The sequence below is a fragment of the Erythrolamprus reginae genome, chromosome 5 (assembly GCF_031021105.1).
Source record: "Erythrolamprus reginae isolate rEryReg1 chromosome 5, rEryReg1.hap1, whole genome shotgun sequence".
Classification (NCBI taxonomy): domain Eukaryota; kingdom Metazoa; phylum Chordata; class Lepidosauria; order Squamata; family Dipsadidae; genus Erythrolamprus; species Erythrolamprus reginae.
This window is the reverse complement of record NC_091954.1, coordinates 56,538,333-56,556,363: the sequence shown is the minus strand read 5'-3', so window position 1 is coordinate 56,556,363 and position 18,031 is coordinate 56,538,333. Positions and strand designations below refer to the sequence as shown.

Sequence of the window (18,031 nt, the reverse complement as noted above, 5' to 3'; positions counted from 1 at the left end):
CTTCTGGAGTAACCCACATTGCATATCTGACATCAACACAATTGAGAGAGTCCAGAAATATTTCACAAGAAGATTCCTTCATTCCCCTTCTCACAACAAAATACCTTACTCCACCAGACTTGAAATTCTTGGTTTAGACCAGTGTTTTTCAACCAGTGTGCCGTGGCACACTAGTGTGCCGCGAGACATGGTCAGGTGTGCCGCGAAGCTCAGAGAGAAAGAAAGCAAGAGAGAGAAGCAAGAAAGAGAGAGAGAGAAAGAGAATAAGAGAGAGAGAAAGAAAGCAAGAGAGAGAGAACAAGAGAAAGAAAGAGAGAGAGAAAGAGAGAAAGAAAACAAGAGAGAGAGAAAGAGAGGGAGGGAAGGAGAGAGAGAGAAAGACATAGAGGGAAGGAGGGAGAGAGAAAGAGAGCAAAAAAGAGGAAGGAAGGAAGAGAAAGGAAGGAAGGAAGGGAGAGAAAGGGAGAGAGAAAAAAATAGAGTGAAGGGGAGGAAGAGAGAGAGAATTTTTTTGTTCAAACTTTTTTTAGCCGCCCCCCCCCCCCCCGCTCAATGTGCCCCAGGGTTTCGTAAATGTAAAAAATGTGCCGCGGCTCAAAAAAGGTTGAAAATCACTGGTTTAGACAACTTACAACTCTGTCGTCTCCGTTCCGACTTAATTATAGTTCATAAAATCATATACCAAAATGTCCTGTCTGTTAATGACTACTTCACCTTCAACCGCAACAACACACGAGCACGAAATCGATTTAAACTAAATGTCAACCGTTCCAAACTTGACTGCAAAAAATAGGACTTCAGCAACAGAGTAATCAACGCCTGGAATGGACTACCTGATTCTGTGGTTTCTACTCCTAACCCCAAAACCTTTAACCTTAGACTATCTACAATTGATCTCTCCTCCTTTCTAAGAGGTCTGTAAGAGGCGTGCATAAGCATACCATTATGCCTACTGTCCCTGTCCTATTGCCTACTTTTTATCATTACTTATCTAATATTTAATATGTAAAAATTATCACCCTATAATTTTTTGACAAATAAATAAATAAATACATAAATAAATAAAAATAAATAAAGTTATTCCATTGATCAATTGTTCTGTCATGAATTTTTAGTTCTAGGTTCAGGGTTTTTACAAAATTATTGGTAAGCAAAGAGGACAAATGAATCATGAAGAAGCCATTCTTATTTAAATCTTTCCTCATTAATAAATTATTTTTAAAAATCATGCTTCAGCTGACCCATATTCTTACACAAAGAAGACCCAAACCATAAGATCCATAATTATAATGGTTTAATTTCTGGTTATATTTTTACATGACATCAACAGAATCATTACTGATTTATCAAAATTCATGTTAGGTTAGAATGAAGTTAATTACTGTACTTTGGAATTCAGCATCATCTGCCTATAGTTAATGGTATGAGTTATCTTAGTTATCATAATTTGGCTATTGTTTATTTTGTGAGTTCATACAGTTTACCAAACCATAAACTAACTCTCAGCTGCATTAGAAAAACACTGTAGGTTAAAATTTGGTTGACTAGTTTGTGGTTTGCTATGTTGCACGAATCTAAAACGTTTTTTACTTCAATAAATTGCAGGCTAGCAAGTTGTATTAAAAGGTCAATTGAGTTTCAAATTCTGCAAGAGCAGGTGCAAGCACAACGTTCTTAGGAAAAAAAATTGTTTGGAATAGGGGTTTTTTAAACGAAGAATATATTATTTAATCTACTGGGGCTCAGTTATGGGACCATTTTACAGATTACTTTAGCACTACAATTACTGTACTAAAGGAAGTCAAACGTCAGGAACCAAACAGAACTTGCTTCGTAAGAAATAACTGCCAGCACTCAAATAATTACACTCGTTCAATGCAACCTATACACAGCACTCATATTTTAGATTTGACAAATACCTAAAATGAGCATTACTGTATACTATTGCACTGTTTGAGGCACAGGCAGTGAGATCGGATGTCCAAATCTCGTGCGGGCAAAGGTAAGGCACAAATACCGTACAGTCTAGGCACCAACGGAGCCAAATATGAAAAAGGTTTGTATCGTTGAGGAAACTTGAAGAAAACAACACAGCTTGCAAACGCACACTTCAATGCAGGCAACACCCCGCCTTTCCTTCCAAATCTCCGCGCGTCCGCCAGTTATACAGGTGGCGCATGCGCTCTGACGGTCACGCGGTGTGGAGAAAAGGAGACGAGGTTGGGAGTCCAGAACGAAGCCTCGTTGGCGTTCGGAGTAACTAGTGGAAGAGGCTGTTGGAGAAGCCGCGCGGCCGTTGGGGTTGGGGTTTTTTTTTCTTTTCCGTGGAATGAGTGGCGGCTTCTGCTACCAAAATACCAAATGTAAGCTCCCACCCTTTGGCTTCCACTTCGACCTTTGGGTGGTCGGTTGCAGTTGAGTTTGCCCAGGACCCCCTTGAATGCTATAGCCGCAGAGTGAGCCGCAAATTGCTAAATCTCTTCAACGCGCCCTTTACTTGTGGATTACGTTAGCGTCCTCCGCCAGCCCTAACCCCGTGTGTCCATGTTGGGAATGTAAGGTTTGTGGTAAAAGTTGCGGGTTTTGCAGCCAATTGTGATTGAAAGCACTGTGTGTGAGGTCGCTTCCCTTCTCCTTCCGAGCCAATAACTCAATAATGAGTTGAGTGGCCTCAATTCCCGGGTCCTTCCAAGCTTTCCATCATTTGCTTCTTAGAAACTGGTCTGAAGGGTGGAATCTGGGAGGCGGTCGTGGTTTTTTTCCTGGGCTGGATACCCTCGTACTGTAAAGGAAAAAGAGGTAGAGGAGGACTGTTGATTTGGTAAATAGACGAGGGAAACGCTAGCCAGAATGGCACTAGGTTTGGTTGCTAATTTTAATTTCGTACAATATGTTTTGTTTTAGCCAAGGTGGAGTCTTTGGAGAGGGTCGGCATATAAATCCAATAAATAAATATTAACATTAAACTCTTGAAAAAGAATATTTATTTTATTGGATATATAGGCCGCCCAACTCCTGACAGACTCTGGGCGGCGTACATGAATAAAACAACGCGATATAGTTAAAACTTCAATACGAAACATTCTATAGATTGTTTTGCATTGTAGAATAGATTGAACCGTAGTCAAGAAACCTATTTGTTGGGACTACTGTATTAAGAGTTTTAATTCTACGACTAATGGAAGTATTGGAAATCATGTTTCCTGTTAGGGGAGGGGCCTGTGATTCCCCCCCCCCCCCCCCCAAACGCTGTGCGTTGTGATATAATGCTTTTTTTAAGAAAAATGTTGGCGTACACAGACTTCTGGTGTGTTTTGCCAGTATTTACACAAATTGAATTTGTGTGGTTAAGTGATTTCACTGCTTGTACTAATATGATATTTTATTACTACTACCACCTTAGTCTCGGAAATACAAATCTGAAAGCACTATAGGTAATGGAATTGCCTTTTGGATTTCTAAATTTAGGTTGAAATATATCCATGTACCAATATTGTGAGATTATGTGTTTGCAATTTGAGAGTTATGGTGCTGCCTGTGGTTCTTTAAACTTTAAAACAAAACGACTTTACAGACTTCGGAAAACTGGTTTGTATATTGAAAATGTTATAGGAAGAGAGCTTGTGAAAAAGTCTTAATGTTTGTTACCGGCTTTGTTATTAACATATCTCCTGTGTAACTTGCATGCCCAATCTGTCCTTTCCTCTTTCCCCCTCTACTCATTCCCTCTACTCATTTAAATCCTAATCAGTCCAACCTTTCTTTGCCTCTGATAAAGAGAGGTGCAGCTTACTCCAGCTCTAACTTTTAAATAGCGTCTTTTCCACTAATAAATGTTATCAGACCTTCTGTGTGCTGGAAGTGATTTAAATTTGCTCAATTACTTTTTCACATTTTTTTCAGTGAAAAATAATCTGAGAAACTAAACTTAGAAAATCTGTTTTGCTGGTCCAGAACATTTAATACAGGATTCCCATTTGAAAATATTTTTCAAAATGTAATTGTTCTTTTGCATTTTAAAGGATTTTTACAAATATTGTGCTACCTCCTGAAGGCGTTGGATTATTTAGCTCGTGTTCTATGCTTAATAGAAAAACATGGGATGTAATGAATACCTAGAATGCTGCCAAATAAACCTGCAGGAAAAAAATCTAAGGGGAAAAAAGAAAATAATTGAGGGATAGTTGTAGAATACCTTTAAAGCAACTGTGTGCATGAGAATTAGGATAGAGGTGGATTTGAGGAATGGGGAAAATATTATGTATATCTTTATATAACAACAATCAAATGTTAAATGGATTAGAAAATGAAAGATGATGGGATGTGTTTAAAATAGGCACTAGAAACAAAAGATAGAAATTAAAAGATTAAAAGAATGATTAAATAATGGAAACATTAACATGAAGAATGATTATTATCATGTTACTATAATTATTATTGCCGTCAACATATTCTTCATGTAGTTATTAAATCTGTTTTCTTCTAATGTAATTTCAAAAAAATATATAGTTAGACAATATTTGGAAAATACACCGTATTCTGAAGGGAGTTGGAATTTTACATGTAATAACAAAAAGGAAATGATGAAAGGAAAGATGTGAGGAAAATAGGAGAAAGGGAAGGAGTGAGAAATGGAGAAGAAGAGAGGAGGAGAGAAGGAGGGAGGGAAGGGAAGAGATGGAAAGAGATGGACTGTCGTAAAATTGGGTTGAATATGGTGTATATGAGAAAGGAAGCAGATGGGTAATATTTTTTCTTGATGGTTATATAATTGATATTATTGCAAAGATAATAGTATGTTATAATATGGCTGTTATTGTATATTTATATGTTACTGTATACCTGTTATATACATATGAATGATTATAATGTTGATAATGTTTGTTCGTACCTTAAAACTTTGGACACCTAGAGCAGTGTTTCCCAACCTTGGCAACTTGAAGATATCTGGACTTCAACTCCCAGAATTCTCCAGCCAGCATTTGCTGGCTGGTGAATTCTGGGAGTTGAAGTCCAAATATCTTCAAGCTGCCAAGGTTGGGAAACACTGACCTAGAGAGTACACTAAAAATATAAAAGAAATGTATGATATAAAACAATAAAAAATATTACAACAAAAAGGAAATATCTAAATTACATTGATAATTATTTATTTGTACAATTTAATTGTTTAGCTAATGTATTTTATTTTACTTTCCTAGCTGTTAAATTATCCATGAAATTGTAAAGAAATAATTCTAATATAGATGTTTGAAAAATGGAACAAAGGCTTCAGATAAAGGTTCTGACAAGTCCAAATGAGTCATTGAGAAGTCCCAGCACAACCCCCAACTTCAAAAATACTGTACTTGTTGATGATAAAGTACCACCATTGCTCAACAATTTTTCAATTTGTGAACAGGCAAAATTATTTTTTGCAAACATGAATGGTTCAGTTGAAAACAGCCATGTTGGTTCTGATCACAAATCTGTTTCATTAAATATGGCTCCAGTGGGAATGAAAGGTGAGGGGGAAAAAACCTTTAATATACTTTGTAGTGCTCTATTCTTATGTAATTTCCTTGTGAGATTTGAAAAACAGGAATGATACGTTTTGGTTAATTTTGTTTATAAGTGTTTAGTTCTAAAAATTGTTATCCTTTTGTAAAGTTGGATAATTTTGTTATTTCATCATGTAAAGCTCCTCCAGCAAATTCTCTGGAGTTTGTCAACTATCTCTCAGAGTTTTTGAAATCTCCAGGGTCAAAGCTCAATGATCCAGCTCAGTGGTTTTTGGTAAGAAAACCAGCTAATTGAAGCAAAAGATAAATTGGTATACAGTATTATAATCTTGTATTTATTCTTTATCTGCAAATATTGGGAATATTGCTTTTATGAATAATAACATTGGACATAATTGTTTCCTTGGGTGTTCTGAGCATATGGCAGTGGTGGGTTACTACCAGTGGTGGCGGTAGGAGGCTCCGCCCATCCTCCCGGATGCCATCAAAAATGCTCTGTGCATTGGCAGAAGTGTTGCATGCACACAAAGCACACGTGCACTCTCCATTCCCAAACCGGTAGCAAAGGTAAGTGGAACCCATTACTGGCATATGGATCATTTATATGCCAAAAAAATATCACAGTAAGTCCCTCCTTTAACAATTCCCATTAATGACTAGCAACTTGCTTATTAAGCCAAATGGTCAGTAGGTGAAATTGATTATGAACTAATTTCAACTTTGCTTTATAGATCTATGAAGGTTATACGCTGGTCATAAAGTTACTTTTTTATCACTATTGTAATTACAAATGTTGTTAAACAAAGCCGTCACTAAATGAAAGCTAATTAATGGTTTCATGCTCCCTTGAGTTGAAGTCCACTGTTGATTATAAATGTCTTGTTTCCTTTGTAATTTTAGAATTTAGAACTTCTTGTACTTGAAAACTTCATTAACTTTAGGAATTATTCCCATCTTAGGTTATTTCTGAATAAGCATTTTATCCTGATGAAAAAAAACCTATATAAAATTGAATTAATGGTTTAAAAATATATTTAATCTATTACATTATTTGATTCTAAACATTTTCATTCTGTATTGTAGGGAATTTCAAAGTTGTAAATAATGTACTGTCTTCTACAAAGAAAATAAATCCTGTAAGTTTTTCTTCTGTCCTATTGTCATCATTAGTATAATTGTTAATTGCAATAAACTATGTTATTCCAAGTTAGTGTCTGATTCATAAAAGTAAAGTTGGTTTCCCCTATCCAGTTGTTTCTGATTGTAGTGGGCAGTGCTCATCTTGTGTTTTTTGGCCAAGGGAGCCAGCATTGTCTGAAGACATTTCCGTGGTCATCTGGCTAGCATGACTATACGCTGAGATGCACAGAACATTGTTACTTTCCTACCTATTTATCGGCTCACATTTGCATGCTTTCAAACTACTAGATGGGAAGGATTTAGATTCATATCTAATACTAAACTGTAATTTGTTTTATATTAATGTATCATATATTATTCAATGTATGTAACATATATTCAGGTATTTAAAGAAAACCTGACTTAGTCATATGTCAAAATAGCTGTTCATTTCTCTGAGAGATGTGTACTTTCTTATAAATCTTATGTAGTCTATCAGTCTCGCTTTCTAAGAAATTAGGAATTTTAATATAAAATATTACAGTAGTAACATCTTGCAAATTTAAGACAGATATGTTTATATTTGTTAATACGCTTTGCAGGTATCTGATTCAGCATTAATACAAGCAATGCCTTTATCAACTTCTGACAAAGTTTTACCTATCAGCTATAATTCACAGTTCGGTCCATTAAATCCTTTATATCTGCCCACTTGTCATTTTTGTGGGCTGTTTGGTAAGTTTTTGTTAACTAATCTGTGGTAAAGTAATGCAGACTTTCAAATGTTGATTAAAAGTATAATCAAAGAGTGTTCCTTGCTAATAGTGTGTAAGTGAAATGAATTTAGTGTAAATTCAGGTGTCAATTGAAATACCTATGTCTGACCATACATTTTCTAGGTAGACTAGGGCAACTGCAGACTATATCTGTCAAATTAAAGCAAATATAGACATATAAGTTGAATTTAATTTATTGAAATAATGGTTTTATCATTTAAAACTACTGTTATGAAAGCTCAGTACAAAGCTTGCTTAATACAACCTTATAACTGTTGTTTATATTTGTCTATAAAAAGAATTGAAGTATAAAGCTAAATATTCTTTTATGTGGCTGGTTCAGTTTTGATACGTAAGAAATGCGGAAAATTATTTCAGCTATAGCTTAATTCCTAATGACACTATATGCCTGTAGCTTTTTTCCCCGTTACACGTCAATTGTTTGCATTGCTTTTCTCCAAGAAGTTTTTCCCCCTGATGTCCCAGTAACTTTTGTAATATTTTTAGGAACCTTAAGATGCATCCAGTGTAAGCAGGTCTGTTACTGTTCTAGAAGTTGTCAGATGAAAGATTGGCAAATACATAATATTGTCTGTAAGCCCAGTACAATAAAGTAAGTTAATGTATTACAATTGCAGTTTAATTAAATGGCAGCTGTAAGCTTTTAATTCATCAATTGTATGTAATATGCAGTTATAATTTTAATAAGAATTAATGATTATTTATAGAATTTTAAAAAGTTATTGCGTCTCACAATAAGGTGCAATTTGGGGTGGCAGGTCAGGCAGGAGATGGGCCAGGTGGCTCCCCGAATCTGGTTTGCCCATGTCAGCTGGTGAGAGTAGCAGGTGAGGGTGGCAGAGAAGGGAGACATATGGAGCAAGACAGGACTCTCCTTGCAGTCTCTTCTCCCCCTCTCTCTGGGCATGGCAGGAGTTGGAAGCCTGAGATCAACAGGCCAGATTCCGTGAGCCAGACGCATTGCTGCCATTTGGGAGATGAGGAGAGGTCTAACTTTATCCAGGGCAGAGCAGAGCAGAGCCAGCTCCTCGCCTTCCTTTTCTTTCTTTCTTTTTTAAAAGTAATTTTATTGAATATAAATATTTTAAAAACATTTTCGATCAGCATTTTTGGGAGAGCAGAGAAGAGAAGGTTCCACGAGGAAACAAGGCAAGACAAAGGCAAGACATCAAACCGTAAGTGATTGATCCCTACTGCCCATTGAACACCACAAAGCCTCAATCTGCCCAGCGCACCCCAGGACCTCCAGCACCCTAGCACCATCAAACTTCTTGCCATTAGCCTGAACCCCCTGCAGAACCCAGCTTACCCTGCCACCAGCCAAGCTATCAACCAAGGCTTGGAGCCATCTGAAGCTTGTAAGCCAAGAGAGAGACCAGGGAGCGAGGTGAATAACTCTTATTTTGAACAAGCGCCAGGAGTCCTGTTAACAACAAAAGGACCTGTAAGTGCTCCATTCAAAGGGAGACCCAAAAATCTTCTAAACAGAGATTTAATTAAACAAAGGCTGCAATCACCTTCTCCGCAAACACCATTTGGGCTAATAAGGCAAGCTTAAACTACCAGGTGCTGGCTGTGAAGGAAGAGGGGGGTTTACTGTACATTTGAAAGACATTGTTCTTGCCTGTTTCAACTATTTGCCTCTCGCTTAAAGTTACAAACTGCTTAAGTGAAGTTGTTAAGTATACCCCTCCAACCCTAATTGCCTCTCCCTCAACACACTATACCTGCTGTTTAAGTGAAGTTGTAAAGTATCACCCTGACAACCAAGTCATAATGAGGCCCACTGAGCAGGAAGCCAGAAATCCAGGCAGGGTAACTGAAAGACTTTCCTGAAGCACTAACCCACCCACCCCACATCCTGGGAGACAAACGCTGGTACAGAACAACACAAATCAAAGCAGAAATGCCAACCAAAAAGAATATACAACAAGAAGAACAAAAAGAACAAGAACAACAAGCAACAATTGATAATCACGCTCAGACCGTGAATCCCGCAGAGGAGGCGGAGTAGCTATATTCTACAAAAAATCGCTGAACCTAAAAATCCTCAAAGTTGCACAGGATTTATTGGTACCTGAAACTATTGTCTGTGATTTATCCCTAAATACCACAATTAGCTTCTTACTCTGGTACAGAGCCCCGGACTACAACATCAAACATGCTAACAAATTATCCACATTACTAATGTGGTCAACCAACTGCCCTTACCCCATTATCTTCCTCAGAGACCTCAACCTACCACACATTAACTGGTCCTTAAATGAATGCAGCACGGAACCCATCCATTCTACTATATATAATACCATCACCTATCTGGGACTCGACCAACTAGTAATTAACAATACCAGACTTGATAACTGTCTGGATCTCATCTTCTGCAACAGCAAAAGTGTAATATATGGCTTATAAATAACAGAACCATTTTCCAACAGCGACCACAGCATGATAAACCTCAGTCTCAACTTAAGCCACACTATGATCCACCAAAATAATACAAAAAAAAGCAAACTACGAACTCATTGAAGCCCACCTCTCAACATTAAACTGGAAAACTCTATTCTCTGAATGCTACACTACTGATGAACACATTCCTACTCGAAATGAAAATTATCATCAGACTTCATGTACCTCTAACATGTACCATAAACAAAAAAAATAACCTCCCCATTTCAATAAGAAAATTACAAACAAGAAAAAAATCTCTCTGGAGGAAAAACAAAAAAGGACAAGTTTCCAACTTCAAAAACCAATATAAAAGCATTTGCAATCAAATAAAAACAGAATGCCTTAACTAGTACAGCAAACAAGAGGAAAACCTCCTACGCACCAAATCTAATAGAGCTTTCTACAACTTTGTCAACAATAAACTCAAAGACTCTAGACCTATCCCACCTCTCAAAGGACCCAACAACAAAGAATACCATGATGATTCCTCCAAAGCCAACCTCCTCAACTCTTTCTTTGGCTCTGTCTTTGTTAACAGCAATGGCTCATCCCCCAATTTCATCAATCACGCCTCAAACTCCCTCAATGACTTAACCCAAGTAGACTTCACTGAAGACTGAGTTGAAAAAGCATTACGTGACCTTAAATCTTCTCTATCAGTTGGACTAGATGGTCTATGTACTTACTTCCTAAAAAAGCTCTCTTCTGCCATAGCTGAACCACTAAGCATAATTTTTGAAAAATCCTTCAGAACCAGCACACTTCCTAAGCTATGGTCGAAAGCAATGGTCATCCCCATCTTCAAAAAAGGAGACCCCTCTCTTGTCAATGCTGCATCCCATGCAAAGTCATGGAATCAATTATAAACAAATCAATTACTCTTCATCTAGAAACTAATAATTTGCACTCTAACAAACAATTTGGTTTCAGAAAAAACCTATCCTGCAACCTGCAGCTCCTCCATTGCAAAAATATATGGACAGCTCATCTAGATCAAGGGAAATCTACAGATGCAATTTATATTGACTTCTGCAAAGCCTTTGATTCAGTGGTCCATGACAAACTACTCCTAAAACTCAAATCCTATGGCATCTCAGGATCCCTCCATAGCTGGATTACAGCATTCCTGTCAAACAGACAACAAGTGGTCAAAATAGGAAGCACCATATCCACCCCTGTCCCAGTTAAAAGCGGTGTTCCCCAAAGGTAGTGTACTGGGACCAACGCTCTTCATTCTCTACATCAATGACCTTTGCAATTACATCACAAGCAACTGTGTCCTCTTCACCGACGATGTAAAACTCTTCAACACCACCGATAACACAACTACTCTCCAAAAAGACCTTGACGCTGTTTCTGAGTGGTCTAACACATGGCAACTCCAAATCTCAACTAGCAAATGCTCTGTCCTACACATTGGGAAGAAGAATCTGAACTCCAAATACGAACTGAATAATCAAATTATCACAGATAATCCCCACTCGGTTAAAGACCTTGGTATACCAATAACAAAAGATTTAAGTGCCAAAGCCCACTGCAACAATATAGCCAAGAAGGCTTCAAGAGTTGTAAACCTAATCCTACGTAGTTTCTGCTCTGGTAATCTCACACTACTTACCAGAGCTTACAAAACTTTTGCCAGACCCATCCTCGAATACAGCTCATCTGTTTGGAACCCATATCGCATCTCAGACATTAACACCCTTGAAAATGTCCAAAGATACTTCACCAGAAGAGCCCTTCACTCCTCCACTCGAAATAAAATACCCTACGAGACTAGACTTTCATTCCTGGGCCTAGAAAGTTTAGAACTAAGACGCCTTAAACAAGATCTAAGTATTGCCCACAAGATCATATGCTGCAACGTCCTGCCTGTCGGCGACTACTTCAGCTTCAACCACAACAACACAAGAGCACACAACAGATTTAAACTTAATATTAACCGCTCCACTATGACTTCAGTAACCGAGTTGTCGAAGCGTGGAACTCATTACCGGACTCCATAGTGTCATCCCCAAACCCCCAACACTTTACCCTTAGATTATCTACGGTTGACCTATCCAGATTCCTAAGAGGTCAGTAAGGGGCGAGTACAAGTGCACTAGAGTGCCTTCCGTCCCCTGTCCTATTGCTCTATCTCCTATACATTTCTTCTATTCCTATATCTCTTCTTCTATTCTTTCATTGATATGTTCTATTACTATACCTTCTTTTCTATTATTTCTTAGATATATTTTACTATGAGTATCTCCTCTATAACCTTCATCATGTATTTTACTATGTGTACATAGATATATACCCACTAAAACCCTCATTGTGTATTGGATAAAATAAATAAATAAAAATAAACTACCCCTCCCCACCTGCCACTCGCTGGCTGAGATTGGCAGGCCAGATTCGGTGAGCTGAAAGCACTGCCATCATCCAGGAGGAGAAGAACATAAGAAATGGGCTTTCTTGCAGTGCCTCCTCTTGCTCTTTTTTCAAGTGGCAGCAGTGCGTCCGGCGTCAATCTGGTCTACTGATTTCAGGCTTCCAGCTCCTGCCATGCCCAGTGAGGAGGGGAGAAGAGACAGCAGGGGGAACCCTGTCTCGCTCCATACAACTCGCTTCTATGTCGCCCCACCGCTCCACACCGGCCAATTGGATTTCAGGAGCTGAAATCGGATTGTTGCCTGCCCATGCCCCGTCCACCCTGCCATCCCCAAATTGCACTCCACAATGACACACATCTTACCAGTCTGTGCACGGAAACACCTTGCACAGTAAATAAAAACTTCTTGCGAATGAGAGAAGTTAACTGCTCACACTTACGAGAAGTTTTACGACTACATCTTACGACTCTGGTAAAATGCGCTTCTTGCGCCCTGCTCCACCCTGCCCCCTTGATAAGGTCAGGACCATATTTCGGGGGTCAAAAGAAAATAAGACCCTGTCTTATTTTTGGGGAAATACAGTAGTTGCATATTCAGATTATGGTGGTGTACTTTTGAATTTTTTATTAAACTGGTTACTGTCAAGTAATTTAATCACAAATTGACCATACTTAAAATAATAAGAAAAGGTGTGTTAAAATTATATATAAACAAGTAATACAGGTAATACATTATTTTTTAGCATATCTAAAGGTTGTTGGTAGTAGATCTATCGCAGTTAAAATAAAATGTAAATGCATGTACATGTTATAAAATTGTGGTTTCTGCTTCTGGTATTCTAGCACGAGCAATAGCAATTGAACTTGCATACCGCTACATAATGCTTTTACAGCATTCTAACCAGTTTGCAAAGTTAGCATATTGCCTTCAACAATCTGAATAATCCTTACTAACCTTGGAATGATTTAAAGCTGAGTCAACCTTGGGCCAGTCAGGATTAAACTCCTGACAGTGGACAGAACCTGCAATACTGCATTCTAACCACTGGTCCACTATGCAGTAAATAGTCTGTGGTCTTTTCTAGAAATTGTTAAATTATGTAAGGTTTTTCAGTGTTACTGTATTCAGGTTATTATTTTTTCTGCATAAAATAAAATATAAATAAATAGCTTTTAACCTTTAAACCAATTCCCTAATTAAGTGTATGAACATTAACGGTGGGGAGGTTCATTTCTTTCGTCTCTGGTTGATTTGGGGGGGGGGGATTGTATTAAGACGAATTGGGAATCCTGTTTCTGGGTTACATGAGCATGGACGGGGGAAGCATGGGAAATTGCAAGCATATGTGCAAGGGAGACACATTGCATTATGGGTGCTGGCATGCTTTTGGCACACGGCAGAAAAGTTAGCCATCACTGAGCTAGCCTGTTTGAAATACCTTGTTTTAAAAATCGTTCTCCCATGATACCTGCTTTACTCACGACTCGGAGACTTTTAGTAATAGAGAGAAATAACGACCAATCATCTAACTAAAGACAGCCTTAAATTTATATTTTTTGTAACAGATAGTTCTCATCTGAACAACCATTTAGTGACTTTCTGAACTTAATAACGATACTAGAAAAAAGTGAATTATGATTGTTTTTCACATTTAACGACTGTTATAGCATCCCCATGTCCACATGATTAAAATTTGGATGTTTTGCAACTGGTTCATATTTATGACACTTGCAGTGTCATGTGATTTCATTTTGTGACCTGACAAAAAAAATCAATGAGAAGCCAGATTCATTTAATAAATGTGTTACTAACAACTGCAGTGATTCAATAACGGTGACAAGAAAGGTCTTAAAATGGGCCAAAATTCATGTAACAATTGTTTTGCTTAGGAGAGGAAATTTTGGACTCAAATAAGTTCCGGACAACCTGTACTCAACTCTGTAATTAATTCAAGAGAATTACAAGCTTTTGTGTATATCTAGGAGCATATAGCTAGTGAAGAGTTATATTCATTTTGCCAACAATTTTGTAATAATTGTTTACTAGACAGAATATGTGTTTTTGGAATAAAATCAAATTGTTTATGTGAGTAAATTTATTTACATTCATTTTAGGTGGTTAGCTAATAATTTATTGTAGATTTTCAAAACGATTAAGAAGTGAAATGATTGTCTTAAGTCTCAATTCCTCAAAATGTTTACCTGGTTGAAAGATTATAGCTACCTTTCCAGGGCTCTGAGAAGGAATCCTCCTAATGCAAATATTGCATAGTAAAGTAGAAATTTAGGTATTAAGACATCTTAAAATTTATTATTAAATTGCTTATTGTATTAGAATCTAGAGATTTTCCATTTTGAATAGTTTTAAAGACTTCAAAACATTTCTGAAATGACAACAGTGATTCTGAGCGGCTTAAATATTTATTTTAAATGACCCAATTTTAAAATAATTAAAATTAATGATTTAAATAATTATTAATAATTTAATAATTAAAAATTTAAATAATTAAAAATAATTATTATTTAAGAAATATAATGCTGGAAAGAAATTTTCTTACATCTTTGATTTTTTTATGACTATTTAACCACCGCTATCTTTAATTGCAATATGCTCCCCCCCCCCCCGTTTATTTGGCAGCATTCTAGGAATTTATGACATGTTCATAGCATTTTGCTTAATAAAAAAAATAATTTGAGAGATTATTTTATAGCTGTTTTTAGGAACTATCTGATCCAATTTTCTATAATTCTTTAGCTGTATTATTTTTTTTCATCTGAATTACTCCCCCAAAAAGAGGTTTTAGATTGAGAAGTACAATCTGTATAATTGTACTTGCTCTCCAATATATTTATTTAAGATGGAAACAGTGAAGTACTGTGCATGTTTGAGGCAATCTTTTTTCGAGTATGATCTAACCACCTTGCAGGTTGGTGAGAATAAAAAATAAGCATTCCATGTATTTCTCTGCAAAATCTTCAGACTTTAAGATGTATTTAGCTCAAAGCTGCTTTTTCCAACTTGAAACAGCCTCTTTGAAGTTAAGAATAACATTTTTTATTTTATCAGAAATATTCTAGTAAGAACTATGTCAGACTACCAGTAGATTGAACATTTTGAATTTGAAATATTTTGCACTCTTTGATTAGTATTTCTTGTCTCAGTTTTTCTGGGACCACGATATATGACAGGGTTTTTTTTGTTCTTTACTTGCTGTTCCAGTCAAGTTCTTAGAAGAGCTTTGGAATTGCCATTTCCAGTCATGTTAGCCTTCACTCCTGCCCCTACTTAAATTAAATAATTACAGTGATCCCTCGATTATCGCGAGGGTTACGTTCCAAGACCTCTCGCGATAATCGATTTTCCGCAGTATAGTGGTGCGGAAGTAAAAACACCATCTGCGCATGCGCGACCTTTTTCCATGGCCGCGCATGCGCAGATGGTGGAGCCGGGGAGTGATGAAAGTGCGGAAGCCGACAAAGATTGCTTTGAATGTCGGCTGCCCCCGCCCCCCCAGCGCGTCCGGCGCCCCCGCCACTACCGCCCGCCCGCCACTCGAGAGCAAGAGGGGGAGAGATAGAGAAAGAGAGAGAAGGAAAGAAAGAGATGAGAGAGGGAGGAAGAGAGTGTGAGAGAGGAAGAAGCAAGATAGAGAAAGAGAGAGAGAAAGAAAGATGAGAAAGGAAGGAAGAGAGTGACTTCATCGGGTGGGAAAAACCGCAGTATAGCAAAAAAACCGTGGAGTATTTTTTAATTAATATTTTTTTAAAAACCGTGGTATAGCGTTTCGCAATAATCGAGATCGCGAAAATCGAGGGATCACTGTAATACTATTCTTACAGATTCTGTTTTGGACATAATGCTGAATTCTGGTTTATGCAAGTCCAGATTTAAATGCTAAAGCAGCATATGAAACAACAGTATTTCTTGATCAGTTTGAAGTTTGTAAAGTGGCTCAAAGTTATGCTGCCACAACATAATATATTTTAAATGAAATAAACTTGCAGTTGAACTGAACATTGTTCTAATGAATGAAATTATTCTTTTTAGTACAATTAAAGCTGAATATTGTAGAGAATCATTGGATGAAAGCAATCAAAAGGTATGGTGTGAGGAATTTTCTTCTGTGGTTGAGAAATTTCATTATACTCCTCTGATGATGCCTGCATATTCATCCTTTCTCTTTGTAACATTTTCTAATTAAAAATTGTGCATTTAAAAGGGCTGATTCAAGCCATCTAGCCTACCATACCCTGGCACAACTAAACATCTACTTGAGGACAATCAGTAAAGAGAAGCCTATCACTTTACTGAAAAATTGCTCCTACTATTAATTATTTTTTCAAGTGGAATTTTTCTTTCTAGAATTTAAATTATTCCATGAGAAACCAAATTTTCAGAGTAATACCATGTAAGACACTAGAAAGAGCTATAATTTCCCTGTTCAATCTTCCTAATGCTGAACAGGCCGAGGTGCTTCAGCTTCTCTTATTATTTATTTATTGGAGTTATATGCTGTCCCTCTCTGAGGATTCAGGGTATCTTACAGCATATAAAAATAATACAAATATCCTAAATCCAATTAATTTCAACTAGCAAATCTAAAACTCAAGTTACTTAAAAGTCAGTCATTCCCATTCAAACAAACAAATATTCATTTCATTTATCAGCCAGGGGCCTAGAATCTAATGGCCCCAAGCCTGCCAATATATATATGAGTCTTCAAACTCTTGCAGAAGGCGAGGAAAGTAGGGGCAGTGCGAATCTCTGGGGAGAGCTGATTCCAGGGAGTGAGAGCCCCCACAGAGAAGTCTCTTCCCCTAGGTCCCGCCAGGCGACATTGGCTAGTTGACAAGACCTGGAGAAGGCCGACTCGGACGTAACCGGTTGCTAGGAGTCGTGGCAAGAGGCAGTCCCGCAAGTAATCTGGTCTGATAACGTAGGACTTTATAGGTCATAACCAATACAGTGGTACCTCAAGATACGAACCCCTCGTCTTACGAACAACTCGTGATACGAACCCGGGGTTCAGAAAAATTTTGCCTCTTCTTACGAACTTTTTTCAAGTTACGAACCGGCGTTCGGAGACAGCTGGGAAGCCACGCGGCTGTTTTAAAAGGTGACAGCCGGGCGGCGGGGCTTCCAAGCAGCCTCCTGAACGCCGGTTCGTAACTCGAAAAAAGTTCATAAGAAGAGACAAAAATTTTTTGAACTCCGGGTTCGGTTCGGGAGGTTCCTGGGAAGCCCCCCAGCCCAGCTGTGACCTTTTAAAACAGCCGCGCCGCTTCCCAGCTGTCTCCAAACGCCGAACACGGAAGTTCGGCTTTGGCGTTCGGCTTCGGGAGACAGCTGGGAAGCTGCGCGGCTGTTTTAAAAGTCCCAGCACCCACCCGAACCCCGAACTTTTGCCGAACTTCCGGGTTCGGGGGGGGGTGACCTTTTAAAACAGTCGCGCCGCTTCCCAGTTGTCTCCCGAAGCCGAACACGGAAGTTCGGCTTTGGCGTTCGGCTTCGGGAGACAGCTGGGAAGCCGCGCGGCTGTTTTAAAAGGTCACAGCCGCGCTGGGGGGCTTGCCAGCACCCCCCCGAACCCCGAACTTTTGCCAAACTTCCGGGTTCAGGGTTGGGAGGGGTTCTGGGAAGCCCCCCAGCGCGGCTGTGACCTTTTAAAACAGCCGCGCGGCTTCCCAGCTGTCTCCCGAAGCCGAACGCCAAAGCCGAACTTCCGCGTTTGGCTTCGGGAGACAGCTGGGAAGCGGCACAGCTGTTTTAAAAGGTCACAGCCGCGCTGGGG

General features: G+C 38.3%; 1 protein-coding gene across 7 annotated transcripts in view; it reads left to right on the top strand.

Moving 5' to 3' along the window:
* The first annotated feature begins 1,647 nt into the window (after positions 1-1,647).
* The window catches only part of TDRD1 (tudor domain containing 1), a 60,810-nt gene continuing 44,426 nt past the window's right edge, over positions 1,648-18,031 (top strand). Inside the window, exons 1-6 of one of the 7 annotated variants that reach the window (XM_070752664.1) lie at positions 1,934-2,002; positions 5,202-5,504; positions 6,585-6,637; positions 7,223-7,355; positions 7,904-8,009; positions 16,288-16,339. In XM_070752664.1, coding sequence (XP_070608765.1) covers positions 5,258-5,504; positions 6,585-6,637; positions 7,223-7,355; positions 7,904-8,009; positions 16,288-16,339 — 591 coding nt within the window. In that variant the 5' untranslated portion in view covers positions 1,934-2,002; positions 5,202-5,257. Of the gene's footprint in view, positions 2,003-2,193; positions 2,364-2,777; positions 2,800-5,201; positions 5,505-6,584; positions 6,638-7,222; positions 7,356-7,903; positions 8,010-16,287; positions 16,340-18,031 lie in introns of those variants that run through there. The other 6 variants (XM_070752666.1, XM_070752665.1, XM_070752663.1 and 3 more) reach the window with 6 other exon arrangements.